The sequence below is a fragment of the Xenopus tropicalis genome, chromosome 7 (assembly GCF_000004195.4).
Source record: "Xenopus tropicalis strain Nigerian chromosome 7, UCB_Xtro_10.0, whole genome shotgun sequence".
Taxonomy (NCBI): domain Eukaryota; kingdom Metazoa; phylum Chordata; class Amphibia; order Anura; family Pipidae; genus Xenopus; species Xenopus tropicalis.
Genome location: NC_030683.2, coordinates 24,077,718 through 24,100,377, shown reverse-complemented (window position 1 = coordinate 24,100,377; position 22,660 = coordinate 24,077,718). Strand labels below are relative to the sequence as shown.

General features: G+C 43.8%; 1 protein-coding gene across 1 annotated transcript; it reads left to right on the top strand.

The window, feature by feature from the left end:
• Positions 1-13,267: 13,267 nt before the first annotated feature.
• On the top strand, positions 13,268-19,470 carry nps (neuropeptide S). Its single transcript, XM_018095627.2, has 2 exons — positions 13,268-13,273; positions 18,897-19,470. Exons 1-2 carry the CDS (start codon positions 13,268-13,270, stop codon positions 19,074-19,076), a joined length of 186 nt encoding a protein of 61 aa, XP_017951116.1. The 3' UTR covers positions 19,077-19,470.
• The last annotated feature ends 3,190 nt before the right edge of the window (positions 19,471-22,660 follow it).

The following is a 22,660-nucleotide window of genomic DNA, read 5'->3' as shown; positions in this document are numbered from 1 at the left end:
ACTGTCATGCTCAGGGGGGGCACTAGGGTCCCAATGCATCAATACATGCACTTGCATGCAAAATACACTGATATCCATTTCCACAGAACACCATGCTTGGCCTGATTTTGCCTCTTGGGCTTAAAGTAATAACATTTAATAATACTAGGTAGCCAATCCCATTGCTTTAGAGTCACGCCTTAGTTGTGAGTGGCTGTAAGTGGCCACCAATCACACGGTAACTCATGCCCCTATGTAATTTAGTGCAACAGCAGTATTCTGTTTTATTATGTATATTGGGGATATTCTAATATATTATACCAGTACAAAAACAAAAGTTCTCTACATCTAAATCACATTCTACAGTTCCATAGAGAGAGGCATCCTGATACCTTCATCAGTTTCTGCATCGTTATTATTATCAAACGCTGCTCCAGAGCTAGGCCGGGTCAGTGGGAGACGGAACAAAATGAAGACAAAACATCTGTATAGATGGCAGGCATCCAATGGCTCATTGGGAACACAGGATGATAATAGGCTCCCATCATTAATATTACAAGATTGCGTTTCCTCGGGCTTGCAGCATGGCAGCGCGCCAACCTCATGTCTTTGTTTAAGAAGGGAAATAGGAAATCATTACGGGGATTATAGACATTGATTGTCAGTAAATTGCTGGGAGGGATCATTTGCAGAAAATTGTTGTAGGAGACAAAATTTTTAGCACAACTAAATCCAGCTCCACAAGGCTTAATCTCCCCAAACTGTCCTTCCGAGGCTTCTGTGATGCTCTGCGGGGAAGCCAGGGATCAGATACAGGCCATTGCGCTCTCCATATGGAACGTGAAGAATACAAGGGATCAATAACATTCAGGGAGGCAGTATTCACTACTGATCAATATTCAAGGAAGATACCATTCTGCTTTATCCACTACTGGGGTATTAATTGGAACATTATGTTATGTGTTACCATTGTAGTAAAACAATGGAACCTTACACCCCCCATATCCCTTGGCCAATATAACTGTATAGGCACTCGTGTTGTAACTATAGAGGAACAGACTCCTTGGTCGAGGGGTGTGCCTGGGGGACAGGCGGCCTCCATAGTTAAGAAAATCCCCGCTCTGCAGCCGCTTGGTTAGGTTTCCTGTGCAGGCTGGCCCCCCCCAAAATATTTTCTGCCGTATAATTACACCACTGAATATAAGGACAACTATGAGTGAATAAAGACACACATTGTTCATTATGAGAGGCTGAGAAAGTCACATGATTGTCAGGCAACAAGAAGAAAAAAGGAAGCTACTGCTTGGAGATGATGACCGCCATCTTTGTATAAAAGATATAAAGAGAGCATCAGATTATCAGTTAGGATGTCATTATCTGGAAGTAGTGATGGGCTGGAGTACTGGGGGCCTACCGGATAACTTGACCACAAATGCCGCCACCGCTGCAAACCGCTGGCCATAACCAACTCACTTCTACGGGTCCATCATCAGAATCAACTGATACCCAACTACCCTTACTCATTTTACCAAACAGAAATGATGTACATACCCTCTGATTGCTTCTAAGTTTTCCCTCAAGGCAGTGATGCTTACCCTATGGATTGGGGTCCCCATTTAGAAAATAGAAGGTTGATAATGAATTCTACACCTAAACTTGTGTCCTGGGATGAATTAGGGTCCAATTAAAAAAAAATGGAAACCCTGCTTTAAGTCCATGTTTTAGTGCCCTATTAATTTATAGTGCCTGGTTATAACAAGACTGCAGATATATGGGTAACAAGCAGCCTGCTACAGCCCTAGGGAATCCAGGGTAGAAACGTCAATGTAACCCTCAGTAGCCTTCAAGCCGGGCTGCCCATTGAGTGCTTTGGCCCCATCTGACAGCTCTAGACCCACAATCTTCTCTCCTTGCATATCCAGGCTCTCCAACATAGCAGTGGTACTGCCCAGCAGCATGGCAGCCTTCATTCCTCCGCTATGTGTGCAGTTATAGCTCGTCAGTATATGCGCCCAACCTACCCCCTAGTGAGGCTCACATACAGGGATGGAGAGATATAACCAGTTCTGCACTGAAATCCCCTCCATGTGCCCGACACCAGCCTTCTATCTAGTGAATCCAGTGCAGAGCTGTTCCCAGCTTGGGCACCCAGAAATACTGTGTCCGGCAGCCCCCCTGATGCAAGCAAAATGCTTCCCACCCACACAGTTTAGCTATACACAAGCCAAATAGTGTTTTGGGAAATCATATGCCAGTTGCAACACACAGGCACCTGCAATTACACTGGAATTCTGTTTACATAGCAAATAATTCACTCTACCATTTTAGATTTTATTCTTGAACCAACAAATGTATTTTTAGCTGTAATATTGGTGTGTAGGGGCCATCTCAGTGCATTGTGCCTGAGTCTGAGCTTTCAGAAGGAGCCAGCGCTACACATTAGAACTGCTTTCAGCTAACCTATTGTTTCTCCTACTCCCATGTAACTGGAGGAGTCCCAAGCCGGACTTGGATTTCTTACTATTGAGTGCTATTCTGATACCTACTGGGAGCTGCTATCTTGCTCCCTTCCCATTGTTCTGCTGATCGGCTACTGGGGGGGGGGGGTTAGTGAATGAGCCCTGTACTGATCTGTGTCTGCCCATTGCCCTGGGGTTAGTGAATGAGCCCTGTACTGATCTGTTCTGCCCATTGCCCTGGGGTTAGTGAATGAGCCCTGTACTGATCTGTATCTGCCCATTGCCCTGGGGTTAGTGAATGAGCCCCGTACTGATCTGTGTCTGCCCATTGCCCTGGCGTTAGTGAATGAGCCCTGTACTGATCTGTTCTGCCCATTGCCCTGGGGTTAGTGAATGAGCCCCGTACTGATCTGTATCTGCCCATTGCCCTGGCGTTAGTGAATGAGCCCCGTACTGATCTGTATATGCCCATTGCCCTGGCGTTAGTGAATGAGCCCCGTACTGATCTGTATCTGCCCATTGCCCTGGCGTTAGTGAATGAGCCCTGTACTGATCTGTTCTGCCCATTGCCCTGGCGTTAGTGAATGAGCCCTGTACTGATCTGTTCTGCCCATTGCCCTGGCGTTAGTGAATGAGCCCTGTACTGATCTGTTCTGCCCATTGCCCTGGCGTTAGTGAATGAGCCCCGTACTGATCTGTTCTGCCCATTGCCCTGGCGTTAGTGAATGAGCCCCGTACTGATCTGTTCTGCCCATTGCCCTGGCGTTAGTGAATGAGCCCCGTACTGATCTGTATCTGCCCATTGCCCTGGCGTTAGTGAATGAGCCCTGTACTGATCTGTTCTGCCCATTGCCCTGGCGTTAGTGAATGAGCCCCGTACTGATCTGTTCTGCCCATTGCCCTGGCGTTAGTGAATGAGCCCTGTACTGATCTGTTCTGCCCATTGCCCTGGCATTAGTGAATGAGCCCCGCACTGATCTGTATATGCCCATTGCCCTGGCATTAGTGAATGAGCCCCGTACTGATCTGTATATGCCCATTGCCCTGGCATTAGTGAATGAGCCCTGTACTGATCTGTTCTGCCCATTGCCCTGGGGTTAGTGAATGAGCCCTGTACTGATCTGTTCTGCCCATTGCCCTGGCGTTAGTGAATGAGCCCCGTACTGATCTGTTCTGCCCATTGCCCTGGCGTTAGTGAATGAGCCCTGTACTGATCTGTTCTGCCCATTGCCCTGGCGTTAGTGAATGAGCCCCGTACTGATCTGTTCTGCCCATTGCCCTGGGGTTAGTGAATGAGCCCCGTACTGATCTGTTCTGCCCATTGCCCTGGGGTTAGTGAATGAGCCCTGTACTGATCTGTTCTGCCCATTGCCCTGGCATTAGTGAATGAGCCCTGTACTGATCTGTTCTGCCCATTGCCCTGGCATTAGTGAATGAGCCCTGTACTGATCTGTTCTGCCCATTGCCCTGGGGTTAGTGAATGAGCCCTCAGTAGACGCGGGGATTACAGCCAACCCTCCCTCTTGTCACTTTCTTTTTGACTTTCATTTTTTCCTCTTTAAATTTTCAACTCACAAGAATGAGTAATTGTGCCAGTGGCCCGGGCTGAGCCATAGGAGCGTTTGTGCCGAGCGACTGACAATCACCTTTCCTGCAGAAAGCGGCGGCGACGCTCTTTGTTGCTGAGAGAAACCCCAGTGCGAGTTCTGTCCTCCACAAGCGAAATGAAAAAAAAAGGTTCTTTTCCCTCCAAACCTGTAATTTTCTCTCTGTTCCTTTTCCGCTCACCAACTTCCCCCAATGAACAAAGCCTCCTAATCCTGGTAAGTGCTCCGCTCTGTTCTCTGGCAGATTAAAGGGAAAATAATAACATATCAATAAAAAAAAACGGTTTCGGCACCTTCTGTATCTAGAATCTAAATAACTGGAGAAATCATTGTGTTTCTGTTCATAAGAGTGTTTGCGGTTTCCCTTCAGCGCCGTGAATTCATTTTCTATTCCATTAGCCCTTTGTTATAGGATAGTAAGTGGCATTTCCAGCACAATAATCTGTATTTTAATCTGAGCGGAATGAACCAGAATACTTTACATATTTAGGTGCCCCTTCTATTTGCAGAGAATGTTCTTCTGTGTCACAAGAGAAGAAAGGAGACGTGGGCCAATGATATCTCTCCGAAACGCTGCGTCCGTAATAAACACAGTGGGGTTCATTTACCAACACTGGGCAAATTTGCCCGTGGGCAGTAACCCATAGCAACCAATCAGTGATTTGCTTTTTCCAACCAGCTGCAGGTAGAACAATGAATGCAGTAATTTGATTGGTTGCCAAGGGTTACTGCCCATTTTTTTGCTCAGTGTTGATAAATGACCCCCAGTGTGTGGTTCTGCAATATACAGTATACCCAGGGCTTTCTTGTCACATATATATATATATATTTATACAGTGGCTTGCAAAAGTATTCGGCCCCCTTTGAACTTTTCCACATTTTGTCACATTACAGCCACAAACATGAATCAATTTTATTGGAATTCCACGTGAAAGACCAATACAAAGTGGTGTACACGTGAGAAGTGGAACGAAAATCATACATGATTCCAAACATTTTTTACAAATAAATAACTGCAAAGTGGGGTGTGCGTAATTATTCAGCCCCCTTTGGTCTGAGTGCAGTCAGTTGCCCATAGACATTGCCTGATGAGTGCTAATGACTAAATAGAGTGCACCTGTGTGTAATCTAATGTCAGTACAAATACAGCTGCTCTGTGACGGCCTCAGAGGTTGTCTAAGAGAATATTGGGAGCAACAACACCATGAAGTCCAAAGAACACACCAGACAGGTCAGGGATAAAGTTATTGAGAAATTTAAAGCAGGCTTAGGCTACAAAAAGATTTCCAAAGCCTTGAACATCCCACGGAGCACTGTTCCACCGATCATTCAGAATGAATATGGCACAACTGTAACCCTACCAAGACAAGGCCGTCCACCTAAACTCACACGCCGAACAAGGAGAGCGCTGATCAGAAATGCAGCCAAGAGGCCCATGGTGACTCTGGACAAGCTGCAGAGATCTACAGCCCAGGTGGGGGAATCTGTCCATAGGACAACTATTAGTCGTGCACTGCACAAAGTTGGCCTTTATGGAAGAGTGGCAAGAAGAAAGCCATTGTTAACAGAAAACCATAAGAAGTCCCGTTTGCAGTTTGTGGGGGACACAGCAAACATGTGGAAGAAGGTGCTCTGGTCAGATGAGACCAAAATGCAAAACACTATGGGGCTGATTTACTTACCCACGAACGGGTCGAATGGAGTCCGATTGCGTTTTTTTCGTAATGATCGGTATTTTGCGATTTTTTCGTATGTTTTGCGATTTTTTCGGATTCTTTACGAATTTTTCGTTACCAATACGATTTTTGCGTAAAAACGCGAGTTTTCCTATCCATTACGAAAGTTGCGTAAAAAGTTGCGCATTTTTCGTAGCGTTAAAACTTACGCGAAAAGTTGCGCATTTTTCGTAGCGTTAAGTTTTAACGCTACGAAAAATGCGCAACTTTTCGCGTAAGTTTTAACGCTACGAAAAATGCGCAACTTTTTACGCAACTTTCGTAATGGATAGGAAAACTCGCGTTTTTACGCAAAAATCGTATTGGTAACGAAAAATTCGTACAGAATCCGAAAAAATCGCAAAACATACGAAAAAGTCGCAAAATGTTCGTTTTCAAGTCGGAACTTTTCCAATTCGGGTCGGATTCGTGGGTTAGTAAATCAGCCCCTATGTGTGGCGGAAAACTAACACTGCACATCACTCTGAACACACCATCCCCACTGTCACATATGGTGGTGGCAGCATCATGCTCTGGGGGGCTTCTCTTCAGCAGGGACAGGGAAGCTGGTCAGAGTTGATGGGAAGATGGATGGAGCCAAATACAGGGCAATCTTGGAAGAAAACCTCTTGGAGTCTGCAAAAGACTTGAGACTGGGGCGGAGGTTCACCTTCCAGCAGGACAACGACCCTAAACATAAAGCCAGGGCAACAATGGAATGGTTTAAACAAAACATATCCATGTGTTAGAATGGCCCAGTCAAAGTCCAGATCTAAATCCAATAGAGAATCTGTGGCAAGATCTGAAAACTGCTGTTCACAAACGCTGTCCATCTAATCTGACTGAGCTGGAGCTGTTTTGCAAAGAAGAATGGGCAAGGATTTCAGTCTGTAGATGGGCAAAGCTGGTAGAGACATACCCTAAAAGCCTGGCAGCTGAAATTGCAGCAAAAGGTGCTTCTACAACAGGGGTAGGGAACCTATGGCTCGGGAGCCAGATGTGGCTCTTTTGATGGCTGCATCAGGCTCGCTGCCAAATCTTTAATAATAAAAAAAAAAAACGGGGGCGTGGCCTGCGATCGGCGGATAGAAGACGTGTTTGAAGACGTGTACGAGCGTAGGCCACGCCCTCCTATGCATCGCATCCGGCATCCTTGGGACCCACCCTTGCCCCGCAGCATCCGTGGCCAAACATATTGTATGGCTCTCACAGAATTACATTTTAAAATATGTGGTGTTTATGGCTCTCTCAGCCAAAAAGGTTCCCGACCCCTGTTCTACAAAGTATTGACTCAGGGGGCTGAATAATTACGCACACCCCACTTTGCAGTTATTTATTTGTAAAAAATGTTTGGAATCATGTATGATTTTCATTCCACTTCTCACGTGTACACCACTTTGTATTGGTCTTTCACGTGGAATTCCAATAAAATTGATTCATGTTTGTGGCTGTAATGTGACAAAATGTGGAAAAGTTCAAGGGGGCCGAATACTTTTGCAAGCCACTGTATATACCCACAATAGCCATGCAAAGGGACAAGTGCTTTTATACAGGTAATGAAACTCTGAAATAATTTCTAATATCCTTGTATGTTACAGCAGGGGGTACTTAATTTATTATATTATACAAGTTTCAGTGAGTCATGTGACAGAAATAACACTAGCAAGCACTGATTATAACTGGTGACATCCCCAAGCACTGTTTATAAGGATATGATTAATAGGATACTGAAGGCTCTTATGTTTGTATATATTATATAATTGGACGCAGTCACTTGCTCCAAAAGTTGCTCCTTGCACTGACGCATAGTTACCCGGGGCAGGGGTATGCGGTTCTGTTTGTAATGGCGCCCAAGTGTGCGTATTGGGACAGGGGAACCCTGGAATATGGGTCACCTTCAAGCTGGCAGTAGCTCCGGGGTTGGCATAGCAACAGCATCAAATGTTTGTGCCTAAAGAATCAGATGCAGACGTAATGTTGGTGCCAAGCATTGTAAATACAGAATATGGATATATTAATCACAATTAATCATCAGAATTCATGCACATGTGACACATTGGCTGCAGTTGTGTTAGACATAATTCCCCCTCGTGGGCTGCACACTTGAGTCCCTAACCTGAGGGTGACCCACCCAGGACTCTAATCCTCCTCAGCGGAGCTTCAGGCTGCTCACTAACTACCCGGATACCCGGGAACTACAAAGCTATTACAAATCTATCCAAAAACTTCACCTACTGGGCCTACCTACCCCCCAGGCTCTGAGTTCCGCCCACCCTTTAGTAAGAGGTGGGATCCAAAGCGGCCAAACATGTTGGCTTCCTCTTTTATAAAATAGAACAATGACACCTACTGGCCAGTTACTGAACTGCCAGAAAAATACTGGGTGAAGACACAAAGAGCTACTAGAAGCGGCTACTTATTGTGGCTACTGAAACAGACAATGCTGATCATTTACTGATAATTGTCTCTACGTGTGTTTTAGCAGAGGCCATTCTCAGTATTGTCTATGGCAGAGTTTAGCAGACTTGAAAAAGTAGCTGCTACTAGTCGCTCCGTGTGTCTTCACCCTAACCCAGGATAAGGAAACAGCTTCTCCCCCAACAAAAATTAGGACCCCACTTAGGAGCCTATTTATTATGCTGTGTAAAATGAAATTCACCGGAAAAAAACAGTGTAAAAAGCTGTATAAAATAAATAGAGAAGTTTGCTGCCATATTATGCCAATTTTACACAGTTTTTTACCTGGCAAAGCCTGAAGTCTGTCGCTGTTTTTTATCTGTCCCTTAGCTGTTTAAAACTTTAGAGGTCTGCTGGAATAAAGGGTAACTAAACCTTCAATGTCACTTGAGAAGAAACATCCAAGAGCCACTGAATGGTGACAAAACAAGATGTTTCCCATGTGAAATAATCTGACTGCCAGTTTAATGATTCCTTAATAGTTCTGACTCAATTAACCTTCATCTTCTGGCTACAATTGCTTTTCAATATCTTTGCCCGCCCCTTATTTAGCCCCCATTTGTCACAGTGAAATAATGAAGAGAGTAAAGCGCTGAGCAAGTGTGAGAGTCTGTAGGAACACAATGACTAAATGAAACAAGTGGAGGAGCCCAGGGTCACTGGGGCAGCCCACTATAGAATGATATATATATAATGCTAAATAAATGCGGCTGTGCTGGTCCATAGAGCATTAGCAATTAACAGTGCTGTAATTAGGTCCGGTGACATCTTCCGCCGAGGTGCGTCACTGCTACCCACCAAAGGTTAGCGATTTTTTAGATGGTATAAGGGCCAAGTTTGTCCTTCCCGCTGGGGGACGCGCACCTTTATGGCAGTGGCAGACGGGGAGATTAGTCGCCTTGAGAGGAAACTTCAGCCGACTTCGGGAAATCGTAGCGACGTGTATGCCATCCCACTGGGGATTTACATTCTTGCCGGTGGGATGGCATTTCGGGGAGATTAGTCGCCCGCGGCAATGAAGATTTGTCGGCTAAGGAGCTGCAGAGTCTCATAACATCCTGTTGTTCCAGTCGGATCAGAGCAGTATAAAGGCGCCTATACCTCTATGGCTCCTCATATGCTGATGGCTTTATTTGATTCCCACTATTCCCAGTAGCAGAACGTTGCTAATATACAGTAAGATCCCAGGGGCGGGTGAGGGCGGTGCATGGAGGCAGAACTGGATGGGCTGCTCTCACTTTATCCCGGAGCTCCGTTGATTCTGTGTTGCCGGTTGGTGCTGCTTTAGGACATTTATGGGAATCATTACAGTCACTAAGTGACACCGCTCTCCCCTTTGACTCAAAGATTTCAAATGCCCTTTGCTTTCACCCCCCTCCCTCCACAACATGCCACAAAGGCACCACTGACTGTCACTTTCCTGTCCTTCTGCATTTTATTCCCTTTCCGTTATATCCTTTTGTATCATCCCAGGTTATTTATGTGCTGAAGGTCTGTCCTGACGTGTAGAGTCTTTAATGATCCGGGGAAATATTTATCTATCTATCTATCTATCATCTATCTATCATCTATCTATCATCTATCTATCATCTATCTATCATCATCTATCATCTATCTATCATCATCTATCATCTATCTATCATCTATCTATCCATCTATCTATCTATCTATCTATCTATCTATCTATCTATCTATCTATCTATCTATCTATCATCTATCTATCATCTATCTATCATCTATCTATCCATCTATCTATCTATCTATCTATCTATCTATCTATCTATCTATCTATCATCTATCTATCATCTATCTATCATCTATCTATCCATCTATCTATCTATCTATCTATCTATCTATCTATCTATCATCTATCTATCATCTATCTATCATCTATCTATCCATCTATCTATCTATCTATCTATCTATCTATCTATCTATCATCATCTATCATCTATCTATCATCTATCTATCCATCTATCTATCTATCTATCTATCTATCTATCATCTATCTATCATCTATCTATCATCTATCTATCATCATCTATCATCTATCTATCATCATCTATCATCTATCTATCATCTATCTATCCATCTATCTATCTATCTATCTATCTATATATCTATCTATCTATCATCTATCTATGTATCTATCTATCATCTATCTATCTATCTATCTATCTATCTATCATCTATTTATCTATCTCTCTATCTATCCATCTATCATCTATCTATCTATCTATCTATTTATCTATCATCATCTATCTATCATATATCATCTATCTATCTATCTATCTATCTATCTATCATCTATCTATCTATCTCTCTATCTATCCATCTATCATCTATTTATCTATCTATCTATTTATCTATCATCATCTATCTATCATATATCATCTATCTATCTATCTATCTATCTATCTATCTATCTATCTATCTATCTATCTATGTCTCTCTCTTTCTGTCTGTATCTGTAAATGCATACAATGGGGCTTTATTAGGCACCCAGTTATACTTTAGGTTTGGGGAGATAACAATATTTCCTGTATAAGTAATGAGGGCAGAGAAGTGCAGGATAATGTGCAAAGGGCACAATTGGCCGTGGAGCCTTGTACTTTTCCCCTACCCCTTGGGTGGCAGCAGAGGGTTGGTGTGCAGAGATTTCCACCATGCACAGCGTATCCCACCATGCACAGCGTATCCCACCATGCACAGCGTATCCCACCATGCACAGCGTATCCCACCATGCACAGCGTATCCCACCATGCACAGCGTATCCCACCATGCATAGTGTTTCCCATCATACACAGCAACTACTCATTTCTCCAGCTCTAACACAAAGAAACAAGAAATCCTTCCCTAGATTTAGGGTCAGACTTGTGTCCCTTTCGTACCAAAGGACTCTGCATTTAGTTGCCAAGTGAATGCGTTTTGACAGAGTCGGCGTAGGAGCCAGAGGCATTCACGCACTGCCATCTCACATCTATTGTATGGGCTGGGGATCCTGAGCAATCCCACGGTGGGGAGCAGGGGGGCCGCGGTACTGACGGAATCTTGTCAGCCTGGAACTTTCCACATGGCCACTTGCAGTGACATTCACTTTCCTTACAGAAATACATTTGTTCCAGTTATTTTGCCTCCTGTTTATCCACCGGTTCTTTGTCTGCTGGGTTTCTGCTCCTATCCCTCGCTGCTTGAGCAATAGAGAGCGGATCTGTAGGATCAAGTGAATTTCCATCCCTGTCCTGCAAGTGCCCAGCCTTCTGTCCTGCCTCCCCCTGTGCAGTTACAGCCCAGCACCCATGGGTGGCAAATAAACTAGTGGCTCTAGGGATAGGCAAGCAATTTTTTTTCCCTTTATATTAAGAAATAATAAAAACAGACTGGCGAAACTGGAGGAAACTATGGTTATTTGGGGGAATTTGTCCCCTGGAAGCAGCGGGAGGTTTTTCCTTTTCAGTATGGAAACTGCGGCTGTGGTTAAATGAGAGTAGATATAGATAATGTCTCTGTTTTGAAAACATTATTTATTTTGTAGATAATAATAAAAAATCCCTGTGTCTCTGTTACTCTATTTCTGCTATTTAAAGGGGAACTAAAGCTGCCCATAAATGTAAAGATCTGCATGCGTGGGGCTGAATCAGTAGATCTGATTGTTGGACTGGGATACAATGACTGGACAATTCCATAGGCTCACTTGGGCTGCTGGGAGAGGGCTTTCAAACCTGCTCCATAGATATCTGTCTGATTAATGATGATCTGCCGACTTGTCCCCTGGAGAGATCACGGTTGGCACTTTGAACTGCCAGGTCACAAATTGTACAAAAATGAGGTAGAAGCACCATATTTTTGCACAATGCACCCTGCCCAAATAATTTGCAGCCAGGGTCTGAGCTCCACTTCTGGACATTTGCAGCCACTTCATAAAGCTTTGCTGTTTTCCTTGCATTTTAATAAAAGAAATAAAGTCATAATTGCACTCCAATGATTAAAATGAGACCCAGGGTTGGCACTTTGCTTGGGCTGGTTACTATTATAGTGTGTTCTGTGGTGTCATTTTGCCTCCTGTGCCAGCGATCCCTAGGAATGCTCTGGGCCACGTGCATGCTCAGTAGAGGATACATTTGGCTTTTACTTGGCAAGTTCTTATTTGACTCTACTGAGCACGTGCACAGCCCAGGGCAGCCACAAAGGACCAGGGAGAGGAGGCAAGATGGCAGCACAGTTCGTGCTAGGGTCTGAGGATACTGAATATAATCACTGGGGTTGCCAAACAAATTGACACCCCTCGGTGATTAACCCTTTACTTCTCCTTTCAGTGTATTTATACAATTGTTTTTTTTATACAAAACTGAGACCTACATTGATTTATGTCACTCTAGTCCTGTTGTAAATCATTAAAGTTAATGGGGCAAAGTCAATCTGCAAATAATTTCCGGTGTTTGCACGGCTTGTTTTGCTGATACAGAGACTGCTTTTTGCACACCTTTATAACTATCCCCCCCATAAAATAACACAGTATGAGTGAAACATTCCGGTCTGACCGGTGCTGCCCGCCTATCGCAATATACGTACATATCTGTGTGATTTTGCCTGACAAGTGTCTCCGGAATGCCACAAGGGGATGAGAGTCAACTTCCCTGCGCCTGCTGAAAAAGTCACATTCTTTGGCACATTTTCCCCTTTTAACATTCATTAAAGGGCAACTCCACATCACTTCCACACATCATGCGAGAGCAAATGGAAGGGGACACTGATATAAAATGATCCATTAGGTGAGACAAGTCAAAGCTCTAAGCAGATACATGTAATAAAGCCGCATCCTTCTTTTCCTATGGAGCAGCCACAACCAGTCAGGTAATTGCCATATGTTTATCCTTGGGATGAGCAGCACCATATAATATATATATATATACAGAGATCTATGGCAGCGGCTGCTTTATTGTTGGCTTTGTATCTCATTGCTATTTCTATTTGCAGCTTATGGAAGTTCCATTTTGTACTAATCTTCTGCATATCAACAATGCACCTTTGGACTAACCCTGTACTCTCCATGGCGGTAAGTGGGATATGAAATTATATTATCCATGATTAGTAAATGAATATTGTAGGATTTCACTAAATCTCTAGGTGCAGGGCTAACAATTCCACATAAGGGTCCTGAGATAAAGTTACATGAAATAACTTAACCTCTGTAATATTTACGTTTTGTTATAATGGAGACGTCTGCCCAACAGGCTCAATAGCCGGGGAAAAAAACCTTTACATAATGATAATTATTGTGGAATTTGTTGTTTGTGTGCATGCTAACCAGCTTGGAATGGGCACTGTCTGTAACAAATACCATTTTTGTGCAAGAAAACAAGGTAAGACATTTCTGGACATTGAATTGAATTCATTTTTTTGCTGTTGCTTTGGTGCCAGTATAGCGAGGGATATTCAAATGATACGGTCCCTTCTTTGTGCCATAAGGTAGCAGCTCAGTCTGCATTTTAGATACAGATATGGGATCCCTGATCCGGAAACCCGTTATCCAGAAAGTTCTGAATTACGGAAAGGCCATCTCCCATAGACTCCATTATAAGCAAATAATTCTAAGTTTTAAAAATGATTTCCTTTTTCTCTGTAATAATAAAACAGTACCTTGTACTTGATCCCAACTAAGATATAATTACCCCTTATTGGGGGCAGAACAGCCGTATTGGGTTTATTTAATGGTTAAATGATTCCCTTTTCTCTGTAATAATAAAACAGTACCTGTACTTGATCCCAACTAAGATATAATTACCCCTTATTGGGGGCAGAACAGCCCTATTGGGTTTATTTCATGGTTAAATGATTCCCTTTTCTCTGTAATAATAAAACAGTACCTGTACTTGATCCCAACTAAGATATAATTACCCCTTATTGGGGGCAGAACAGCCCTATTGGGTTTATTTAATGGTTAAATGATTCCCTTTTTCTCTGTAATAATAAAACAGTACCTGTACTTGATCCCAACTAAGATATAATTACCCCTTATTGGGGGCAGAACAGCCCTATTGGGTTTATTTAATGGTTAAATGATTCCCTTTTCTCTGTAATAATAAAACAGTACCTGTACTTGATCCCAACTAAGATATAATTACCCCTTATTGGGGGCAGAACAATCCTATTGGGTTTATTCAATAGTTAAATGATTTTTAGCAGGCTTAAGGTATGGGGATCCAAATTACGGAAAGATCCCTTATCCAGAAAACACCAGGTCCCGAGCATTTTGAATAACAGGTTCCATACCTGTACTAAGGAAGCCTTGAATAGCACTTGACTGGGTATATTTAGTTGCATAAAATGATTAATTAGAGTTTCTTAGCAAAAAATTACAGGTATGGGACCTGTTAACCAGAATGCTTTGGGTTTTCTGGATAAGGGGTCCTTTTTTGGTTTGGATTTCCATACTTTAGATCTACTAAAAAATCATTTAAACATTAATTAAACCCAATAGGATTGTTCTGCCTCCAATAAGGAAAAATTATATCTTAGTTGGGATCAAGTACAAGGTACAGGTATAGGACCAGAATGCTCGGGACCAAGGGTATTCTGGATAAGGGATCTTTCCGTAATTTGGATCTCCATACCTTAAGTCTACTAAAGAATCAATAAAACATGAATTAAACCCAATAGGCTTGTTCTGCCCCCAATAAGGGGTAATTATATCTTAGTTGGGATCAAGTACAGGTACTGTTTTATTATTACAGAGAAAAGGGAATCATTTAACCATGAAATAAACCCAATAGGGCTGTTCTGCCCCCAATAAGGGGTAATTATATCTTAGTTGGGATCAAGTACAGGTACTGTTTTATTATTACAGAGAAAAGGGAATCATTTAACCATGAAATAAACCCAATAGGGCTGTTCTGCCCCAATAAGGGGTAATTATATCTTAGTTGGGATCAAGTACAGGTACTGTTTTATTATTACAGAGAAAAGGGAATCATTTAACCATTAAATAAACCCAATAGGGCTGTTCTGCCCCCAATAAGGGGTAATTATATCTTAGTTGGGATCAAGTACAGGTACTGTTTTATTATTACAGAGAAAAGGGAATCATTTAACCATTAAATAAACCCAATAGGACTGTTCTGCCCCCAATAAGGGGTAATTATATCTTAGTTGGGATCAAGTACAGGTACTGTTTTATTATTACAGAGAAAAAGGAAATAAGTTTTAAAATTCTCAATTATTTGATTAAAATGGAGTCTATGGGAGATGGCCTTTCCGTAATTCGAGAGCTTTCTGGATAACGGGTTTCCAGATAAGGGGTACCTTGCCTGTACTGTTTTATAATTACAGAGATTTTGATTAAAATGGAGTCTATGGGAGATGAGCTTCCTATAATTCAGAGTTTTCTGGAGAATGGGTTTACAGATAACAGATCCCGTACATTAAAAGCAATGTTGTAGTTTCCCAATTAGGAAAGCAGAGATTGTTGCTGGGATGTTACAGCCCAAGCCCCGAGCTGCCAATCCTAAATGATATTCTGCAGTCGCTGAAAAAAAATCGAATTCCCTTGGCTGCGGGAGCAAATCAATCAGTGACTAGTTAGTGATCCCTTCAAGGAGACGCAACGCGGCTTCATAAACGGCAGCTACGGCTTTCAGAGTGTGTTACGTCTTAAATAAAGCAGAAATGTATTAATAGGTCAGGAAATATAAGGCAATTTATCATTTCATAATGTATCAAACATAAATTGCTCAGTGACTTTATAAACTTCTAGATTTTTTCCCTTGAAAAAAAAACCAATGAAAATCATATTGTTTGATTATCCGGAAACCCATTATCCAGAAAACAGTACCTGTACTTGATCCCAACTAAGATATAATTACCCCTTATTGGGGGCAGAACAGCCCTATTGGGTTTATTTCATGGTTAAATGATTCCCTTTTCTCTGTAATAATAAAACAGTACCTGTACTTGATCCCAACTAAGATATAATTACCCCTTATTGGGGGCAGAACAGCCCTATTGGGTTTATTTAATGGTTAAATGATTCCCTTTTCTCTGTAATAATAAAACAGTACCTGTACTTGATCCCAACTAAGATATAATTACCCCTTATTGGGGCAGAACAGCCCTATTGGGTTTATTTAATGGTTAAATGATTCCCTTTTCTCTGTAATAATAAAACAGTACCTGTACTTGATCCCAACTAATATATAATTACCCCTTATTGGGGGCAGAACAGCCCTATTGGGTTTAATAACTGTTTAAATAATTTTACTAGTAGACTTAGGGCATGGAGATCCAAATTACGGAAAGATCCCTTATCCAGAAAACCCCAGGTCCCGAGCATTCTGGATAATGGGTCCCATACCTGTATAATTATACAATAGCTTGAATGTTACACCTCCCTTTAGTTCCAGTGGAAGCTGGCCAGATTTTAGTTGCCATTGTTTTTGATTCAAATTTGAATTGCTGAGATATTTTTTTTTCTATTGCTAGCTCTTAAAAAATTCAAAAATATTAGAATTTACCTTTTCGTCTCATTTTTCACTACGAAAACATGAATTTGACTTCCTGCTAAGTCTAGCCATAGATCAGTAACATCAGTGATGAAATCTTGTAGCATCGCCGATAAGACTATTCTACTCCTCAGTTCTCCAAAGTAGGAATTCCAGACTTAATTACCAATGCGAGAGGATTCTCCAATGAGAATGATTCTTATTGCTATTATCTAACATAGGGAGATTTCTGTATCCACCTTTCTGGTATCGCTGTTCTGGTATCAGGCTCTGTATTCTCAATGTGTTGCACAAGAGTAACATCAAACCCAACTGGTGGATCCTCCTATATTTTTTAATTGTTTGGTTTGGCTACTTTGGAGACCCAGGGGCTACAAATGAAGTTTTAGGAAAGGTTTTTAATCATTGTTCAAGTGCCACCCACTGTATAATCTATGGAAAGTACAATTGTGCCAAAGCTATAGGTTTCCTTTTGATCTGTGCTGTGTTCTGTGTTTACTTGCAGTATTAAAGGGAACCTGCCAATGACTTTCAAGCTCTTTCATGCAGAGCTTTTATATTGGTTATAAGTTGTTAATAATGTTTGTTTGAGCTCCAAAAACCAAAACAGTATTCAATTTATTGTCTTTTCTAATGTTTGATTACAGTCTAATTCCAGCAAATCACAGTAATCTCCCTATATTAAATAGGGCAATATGATTGGTGCCGCTCTGGGAAGGATTATTTTTCTTACTGGAGAATCCTCTTGCATCTGTCATTAAGTCTGGAATGGTTACTGGAACTGGGGAGCAGAATTTGAGTTTTTCATGGAGGGTTTATGTTCTCTTATCAGGATTGTTCTTCACTTTAGAGCTGGGAATGTAATAAAATGTACAAGATTGATACTGGTCTAGTAAACTATTGTATATATATGGAACAGATTGCAGAGAGCAACATTTTAAGCCAGGGATCCCCAATCTTTTTTACTTAACACTCAGATGTAAGAAAGTGTTGGGGAGCCTCATAAGCATGAACAAAGTTCTTTGGGGGTGCCAAATAAGGGCTGTGATTGGCTATTTGGTAGTCCCATGTGACTGCTGGCCTGCAGGAGGCTCTGATTGGGGTAAAACTGTGTCTCTGTCTCCAAAACTTGTCTCCACACAGAGATTTAAATTGGGCTCTGGGAGCAAGATCCAAGGGGTTGGGGAGCAACATGTTCCTCTTGAGCCACTGGTTGTGGATCCCTGCTTTATTCCTACACTAAGCTTTTATTAAGCTTTTATCAGGTTATGTATCAAGCCAGTGCGTTTGGCAAAATCATTGCAAAAATCCTGAAATAATGATACTATTTTAGAAGAGTACTATTTATATGTGGCTTCTGTTTTGATATTGATAACTTCTATTCACCGTTCTGTCTAAAAAAAACGATTCTACTTTTTCAAACACCATTGAAATTCCTTAGAATAGAATTTATTTGTAGATGGAAGTTTTATGAAGCTTCTCCTATTGGATATATCGCTATAAGTCAGGGGTCGGGAACCTTTTTGGCTGAGAGAGCCATAAACACAACATATTTTAAAATGTAATTCCGTGAGAGCCATACAATATGTTTGGCCAAGGAGGCTGCGGGGCAAAGGAGGGTGGGTCCCAAGGATGGCGGATGCAGAGGAGGGCGTGGCCTGCGCTCGGCTGATAGAAGACATATTCTAAGGCTTAGAACACGTCTTCTATCTCCCAAGTGCAGGGACAAGGTAGGGTGGGTCCCAAGGATGCCAGATGCGGATGCGATGCGGAGGAGGGCATGGCCTGTGCTCGGCGGATAAAAGACATATTCTAAGGCTTAGAACACGTCTTCTATCTCCCAAGTGCAGGGACAAGGTAGGGTGGGTGCCAAGGATGCGGATGCTATGCCGAGGAGGGCGTGGCCTGCGCTCGGTGGATAGAAGATGTGTTCTAAGGCTTAGAATATGTCTTCTATTCGCCAAGCGAAGGCCACGCCTCCCGTTATTTTTTTTTATTAAACATTTGGCAGCGAGCAAGATGCAGCCATCAAAAGAGCAACATCTGGCTCCCGAGCCATAGGTTCCCTACCCCAGCTATAAGAGGAGGGTCTGCTTGTACTTTCTTGTAAAATTTGAGACAACGTATATTTATTTCAATTCAATTCTCTTTTTTTGTCTGTTTTTGTCTTCCCATTGCCAGTCCTCCGGGAAAGCCGACTATTGCCTCGTCTTACTCAACAGCTGCTTGGTGGAAGCCGATCGCAGCGAGGAGCTGGCGTTCCTCAAGCCATTCCTGGAGAAATCCTTCATGAAGAGGTCTTTCCGAAACGGCGTCGGGTCTGGAATTAAAAAAAATTCCTTCAGAAGAGCAAAATTATAGCCAAGTGCTCTCGCAAAACCCCCTTTGATTTAGAGAATCGCGCTTTTTGTATGAAAGCTTTGGAAATGCACATACCTTTGTTGTGAGGTGAAATACTTTTTTTTAACGGAAAGCCTAGGCCAGGAATGTTCAGCCTGTGGGCCTCCAGCCGTAGTTGGACTGCAACTCCCACAATCCCCTGAGAGAAGCCTATCGAGCTGTTGAAGAACAGTTGGAGGGGCGTGGCTAAACATACCTGACCTAGAAAATCATAATTGCTCAGAAGCATCATTGTCTGAAAGGTTCATTTTCTGCAGAATTAAAAGCTCGCATATTTTTAATCCACGAGCTGATTTTACATGTTTATAGCATCATAATTAAATTAGCATTTAAATACAGTCAGCGGGCTGAAATATCTGCTCATACGCACCCATTCTAATTACTAAAAAACAATATAAAAATAACAATTGGGAACGTTCCATTTAGATACAACGGTCGTGTTTATTCCTTCGAAGCAATTTCCCCAGGAAGTATTCTCCTGGGATGTATTGATTATTTTTAGAGGAAACCTGGGAAATTACATTTATTTTAGCAATGCGGGTCTTGTAACTACAATCAATTCACTCCCGGTTGCTGCTTAACACATAGGATGGTTAAAAACCACTAATATCCATTTCATTTTGCCAAAGGATTAGCTTAATGTAATGAATTTATCTCTTTCATTACACGGATACTGTACATGGGAAAGTGTTCCGTTACTGTGCGCGTCGGAGCTGTTGGTTCTTAGAGAAACACAGACCAAAAGGAACACACATAGGAGCACTATTATTAGGAGTGCTTACATTAAGGGGCACATTTACTAAGCAATTCTGAAGAAAAGTCAATTTTTTTTTACTTCTCAATATTTTTGGGTTTTTGCCAGTACAGGTATGGGACCCATTATCCAGAATGCTGGATAATTCGGATCTCTTACCTTAAGGGGCAGATTTATTAATGTACAATCGTTCCGAATCCGACTTTTTAATACAAAATTGCATTTGCCGCGCTGAGTACGAAAGTTTCAGATTCATTCAAGCTTCAGAGTTGGAGCTGCAGAGTGCCATTGAGCCCTATGGGAGACTTTCCTTGGGCCGGGTTGGAGCTGCAGAGTGCCATTGAGCCCTATGGGAGGCTTTCCTTGGGCCGGGTTGGAGCTGCAGAGTGCCATTGAGCCCTATGGGAGACTTTCCTTGGGCCGGGTTGGAGCTGCAGAGTGCCATTGAGCCCTATGGGAGACTTTCCTTGGGCCGGGTTGGAGCTGCAGAGTGCCATTGAGCCCTATGGGAGACTTTCCTTGGGCCAGGTTGGAGCTGCAGAGTGCCATTGAGCCCTATGGGAGACTTTCCTTGGGCCGGGTTGGAGCTGCAGAGTGCCATTAAGCCCTATGGGAGACTTTCCTTGGGCCGGGTTGGAGCTGCAGAGTGCCATTGAGCCCTATGGGAGGCTTTCCTTGGGCCGGGTTGGAGCTGCAGAGTGCCATTGAGCCCTATGGGAGACTTTCCTTGGGCCGGGTTGGAGCTGCAGAGTGCCATTGAGCCCTATGGGAGACTTTCCTTGGGCCGGGTTGGAGCTGCAGAGTGCCATTGAGCCCTATGGGAGACTTTCCTTGGGCCAGGTTGGAGCTGCAGAGTGCCATTGAGCCCTATGGGAGACTTTCCTTGGGCCGGGTTGGAGCTGCAGAGTGCCATTAAGCCCTATGGGAGACTTTCCTTGGGCCGGGTTGGAGCTGCAGAGTCCCATTGAGCCCTATGGGAGACTTTCCTTGGGCCGGGTTGGAGCTGCAGAGTCCCATTGAGCCCTATGGGAGACTTTCCTTGGGCCGGGTTGGAGCTGCAGAGTGCCATTGAGTCCTATGGGAGACTTTCCTTGGGCCAGGTTGGAGCTGCAGAGTGCCATTGAGCCCTATGGGAGACTTTCCTTGGGCCGGGTTGGAGCTGCAGAGTGCCATTGAGCCCTATGGGAGGCTTTCCTTGGGCCGGGTTGGAGCTGCAGAGTGCCATTGAGCCCTATGGGAGACTTTCCTTGGGCCGGGTTGGAGCTGCAGAGTGCCATTGAGCCCTATGGGAGGCTTTCCTTGGGCCGGGTTGGAGCTGCAGAGTGCCATTGAGCCCTATGGGAGGCTTTCCTTGGGCCGGGTTGGAGCTGCAGAGTGCCATTGAGCCCTATGGGAGACTTTCCTTGGGCCGGGTTGGAGCTGCAGAGTGCCATTGAGCCCTATGGGAGGCTTTCCTTGGGCCAGGTTGGAGCTGCAGAGTGCCATTGAGCCCTATGGGAGACTTTCCTTGGGCCAGGTTGGAGCTGCAGAGTGCCATTGAGCCCTATGGGAGACTTTCCTTGGGCCAGGTTGGAGCTGCAGAGTGCCATTGAGCCCTATGGGAGGCTTTCCTTGGGCCGGGTTGGAGCTGCAGAGTGCCATTGAGCCCTATGGGAGACTTTCCTTGGGCCGGGTTGGAGCTGCAGAGTGCCATTGAGCCCTATGGGAGGCTTTCCTTGGGCCGGGTTGGAGCTGCAGAGTGCCATTGAGCCCTATGGGAGACTTTCCTTGGGCCGGGTTGGAGCTGCAGAGTGCCATTGAGCCCTATGGGAGGCTTTCCTTGGGCCAGGTTGGAGCTGCAGAGTGCCATTGAGCCCTATGGGAGGCTTTCCTTGGGCCAGGCTGGAGCTGCAGAGTGCCATTGAGCCCTATGGGAGACTTTCCTTGGGCCGGGTTGGAGCTGCAGAGTGCCATTGAGCCCTATGGGAGACTTTCCTTGGGCCGGGTTGGAGCTGCAGAGTGCCATTGAGCCCTATGGGAGGCTTTCCTTGGGCCAGGTTAGAGCTGCAGAGTGCCATTGAGCCCTATGGGAGACTTTCCTTGGGCCAGGTTGGAGCTGCAGAGTGCCATTGAGCCCTATGGGAGGCTTTCCTTGGGCCAGGTTGGAGCTGCAGAGTGCCATTGAGCCCTATGGGAGACTTTCCTTGGGCCAGGTTGGAGCTGCAGAGTGCCATTGAGCCCTATGGGAGGCTTTCCTTGGGCCGGGTTGGAGCTACAGAGTGCCACCTTTGCTGGCGCTCCCCGCTACTGACTGTTCCTCCCTGACGCGTTCAATTTATACGTGCTCGGGGAGGATGTCAGGCGGGGGCCCTGCGGGGGGGTTAGGGGGGCCCCTGGGGGGGGTTAGGGGATGCGGCTGGGGCACCTGCAGGGCCCCTGGGGCGGGAGCCCCGGTGGGCCCTGCACCCCCCAGTCCGACCCTGTTCGGATACGAAAATTTTGTGACTTTCAGGTCACCAATACAATATTATTGTGACTATCCCGATTTTTTTTAAAGTATTTTTGTGATATTTGCGATCAGAAATTATCGTATCCAATCCGAATTTTACCCATTTCGGGTTTCGTACTCGTACTTTGATGAATGTGCCCCTAAGTCTACAAAAAAATTGGCTCCAATAAGGATTAATTATATCTTAGTTGGGATCAAGTACAGGTACTGTTTTATTATTACAGAGAAAAGGGAATCATTTAACCATTAAATAAACCCAATAGGGCTGTTCTGCCCCCAATAAAGGGTAATTATATCTTAGTT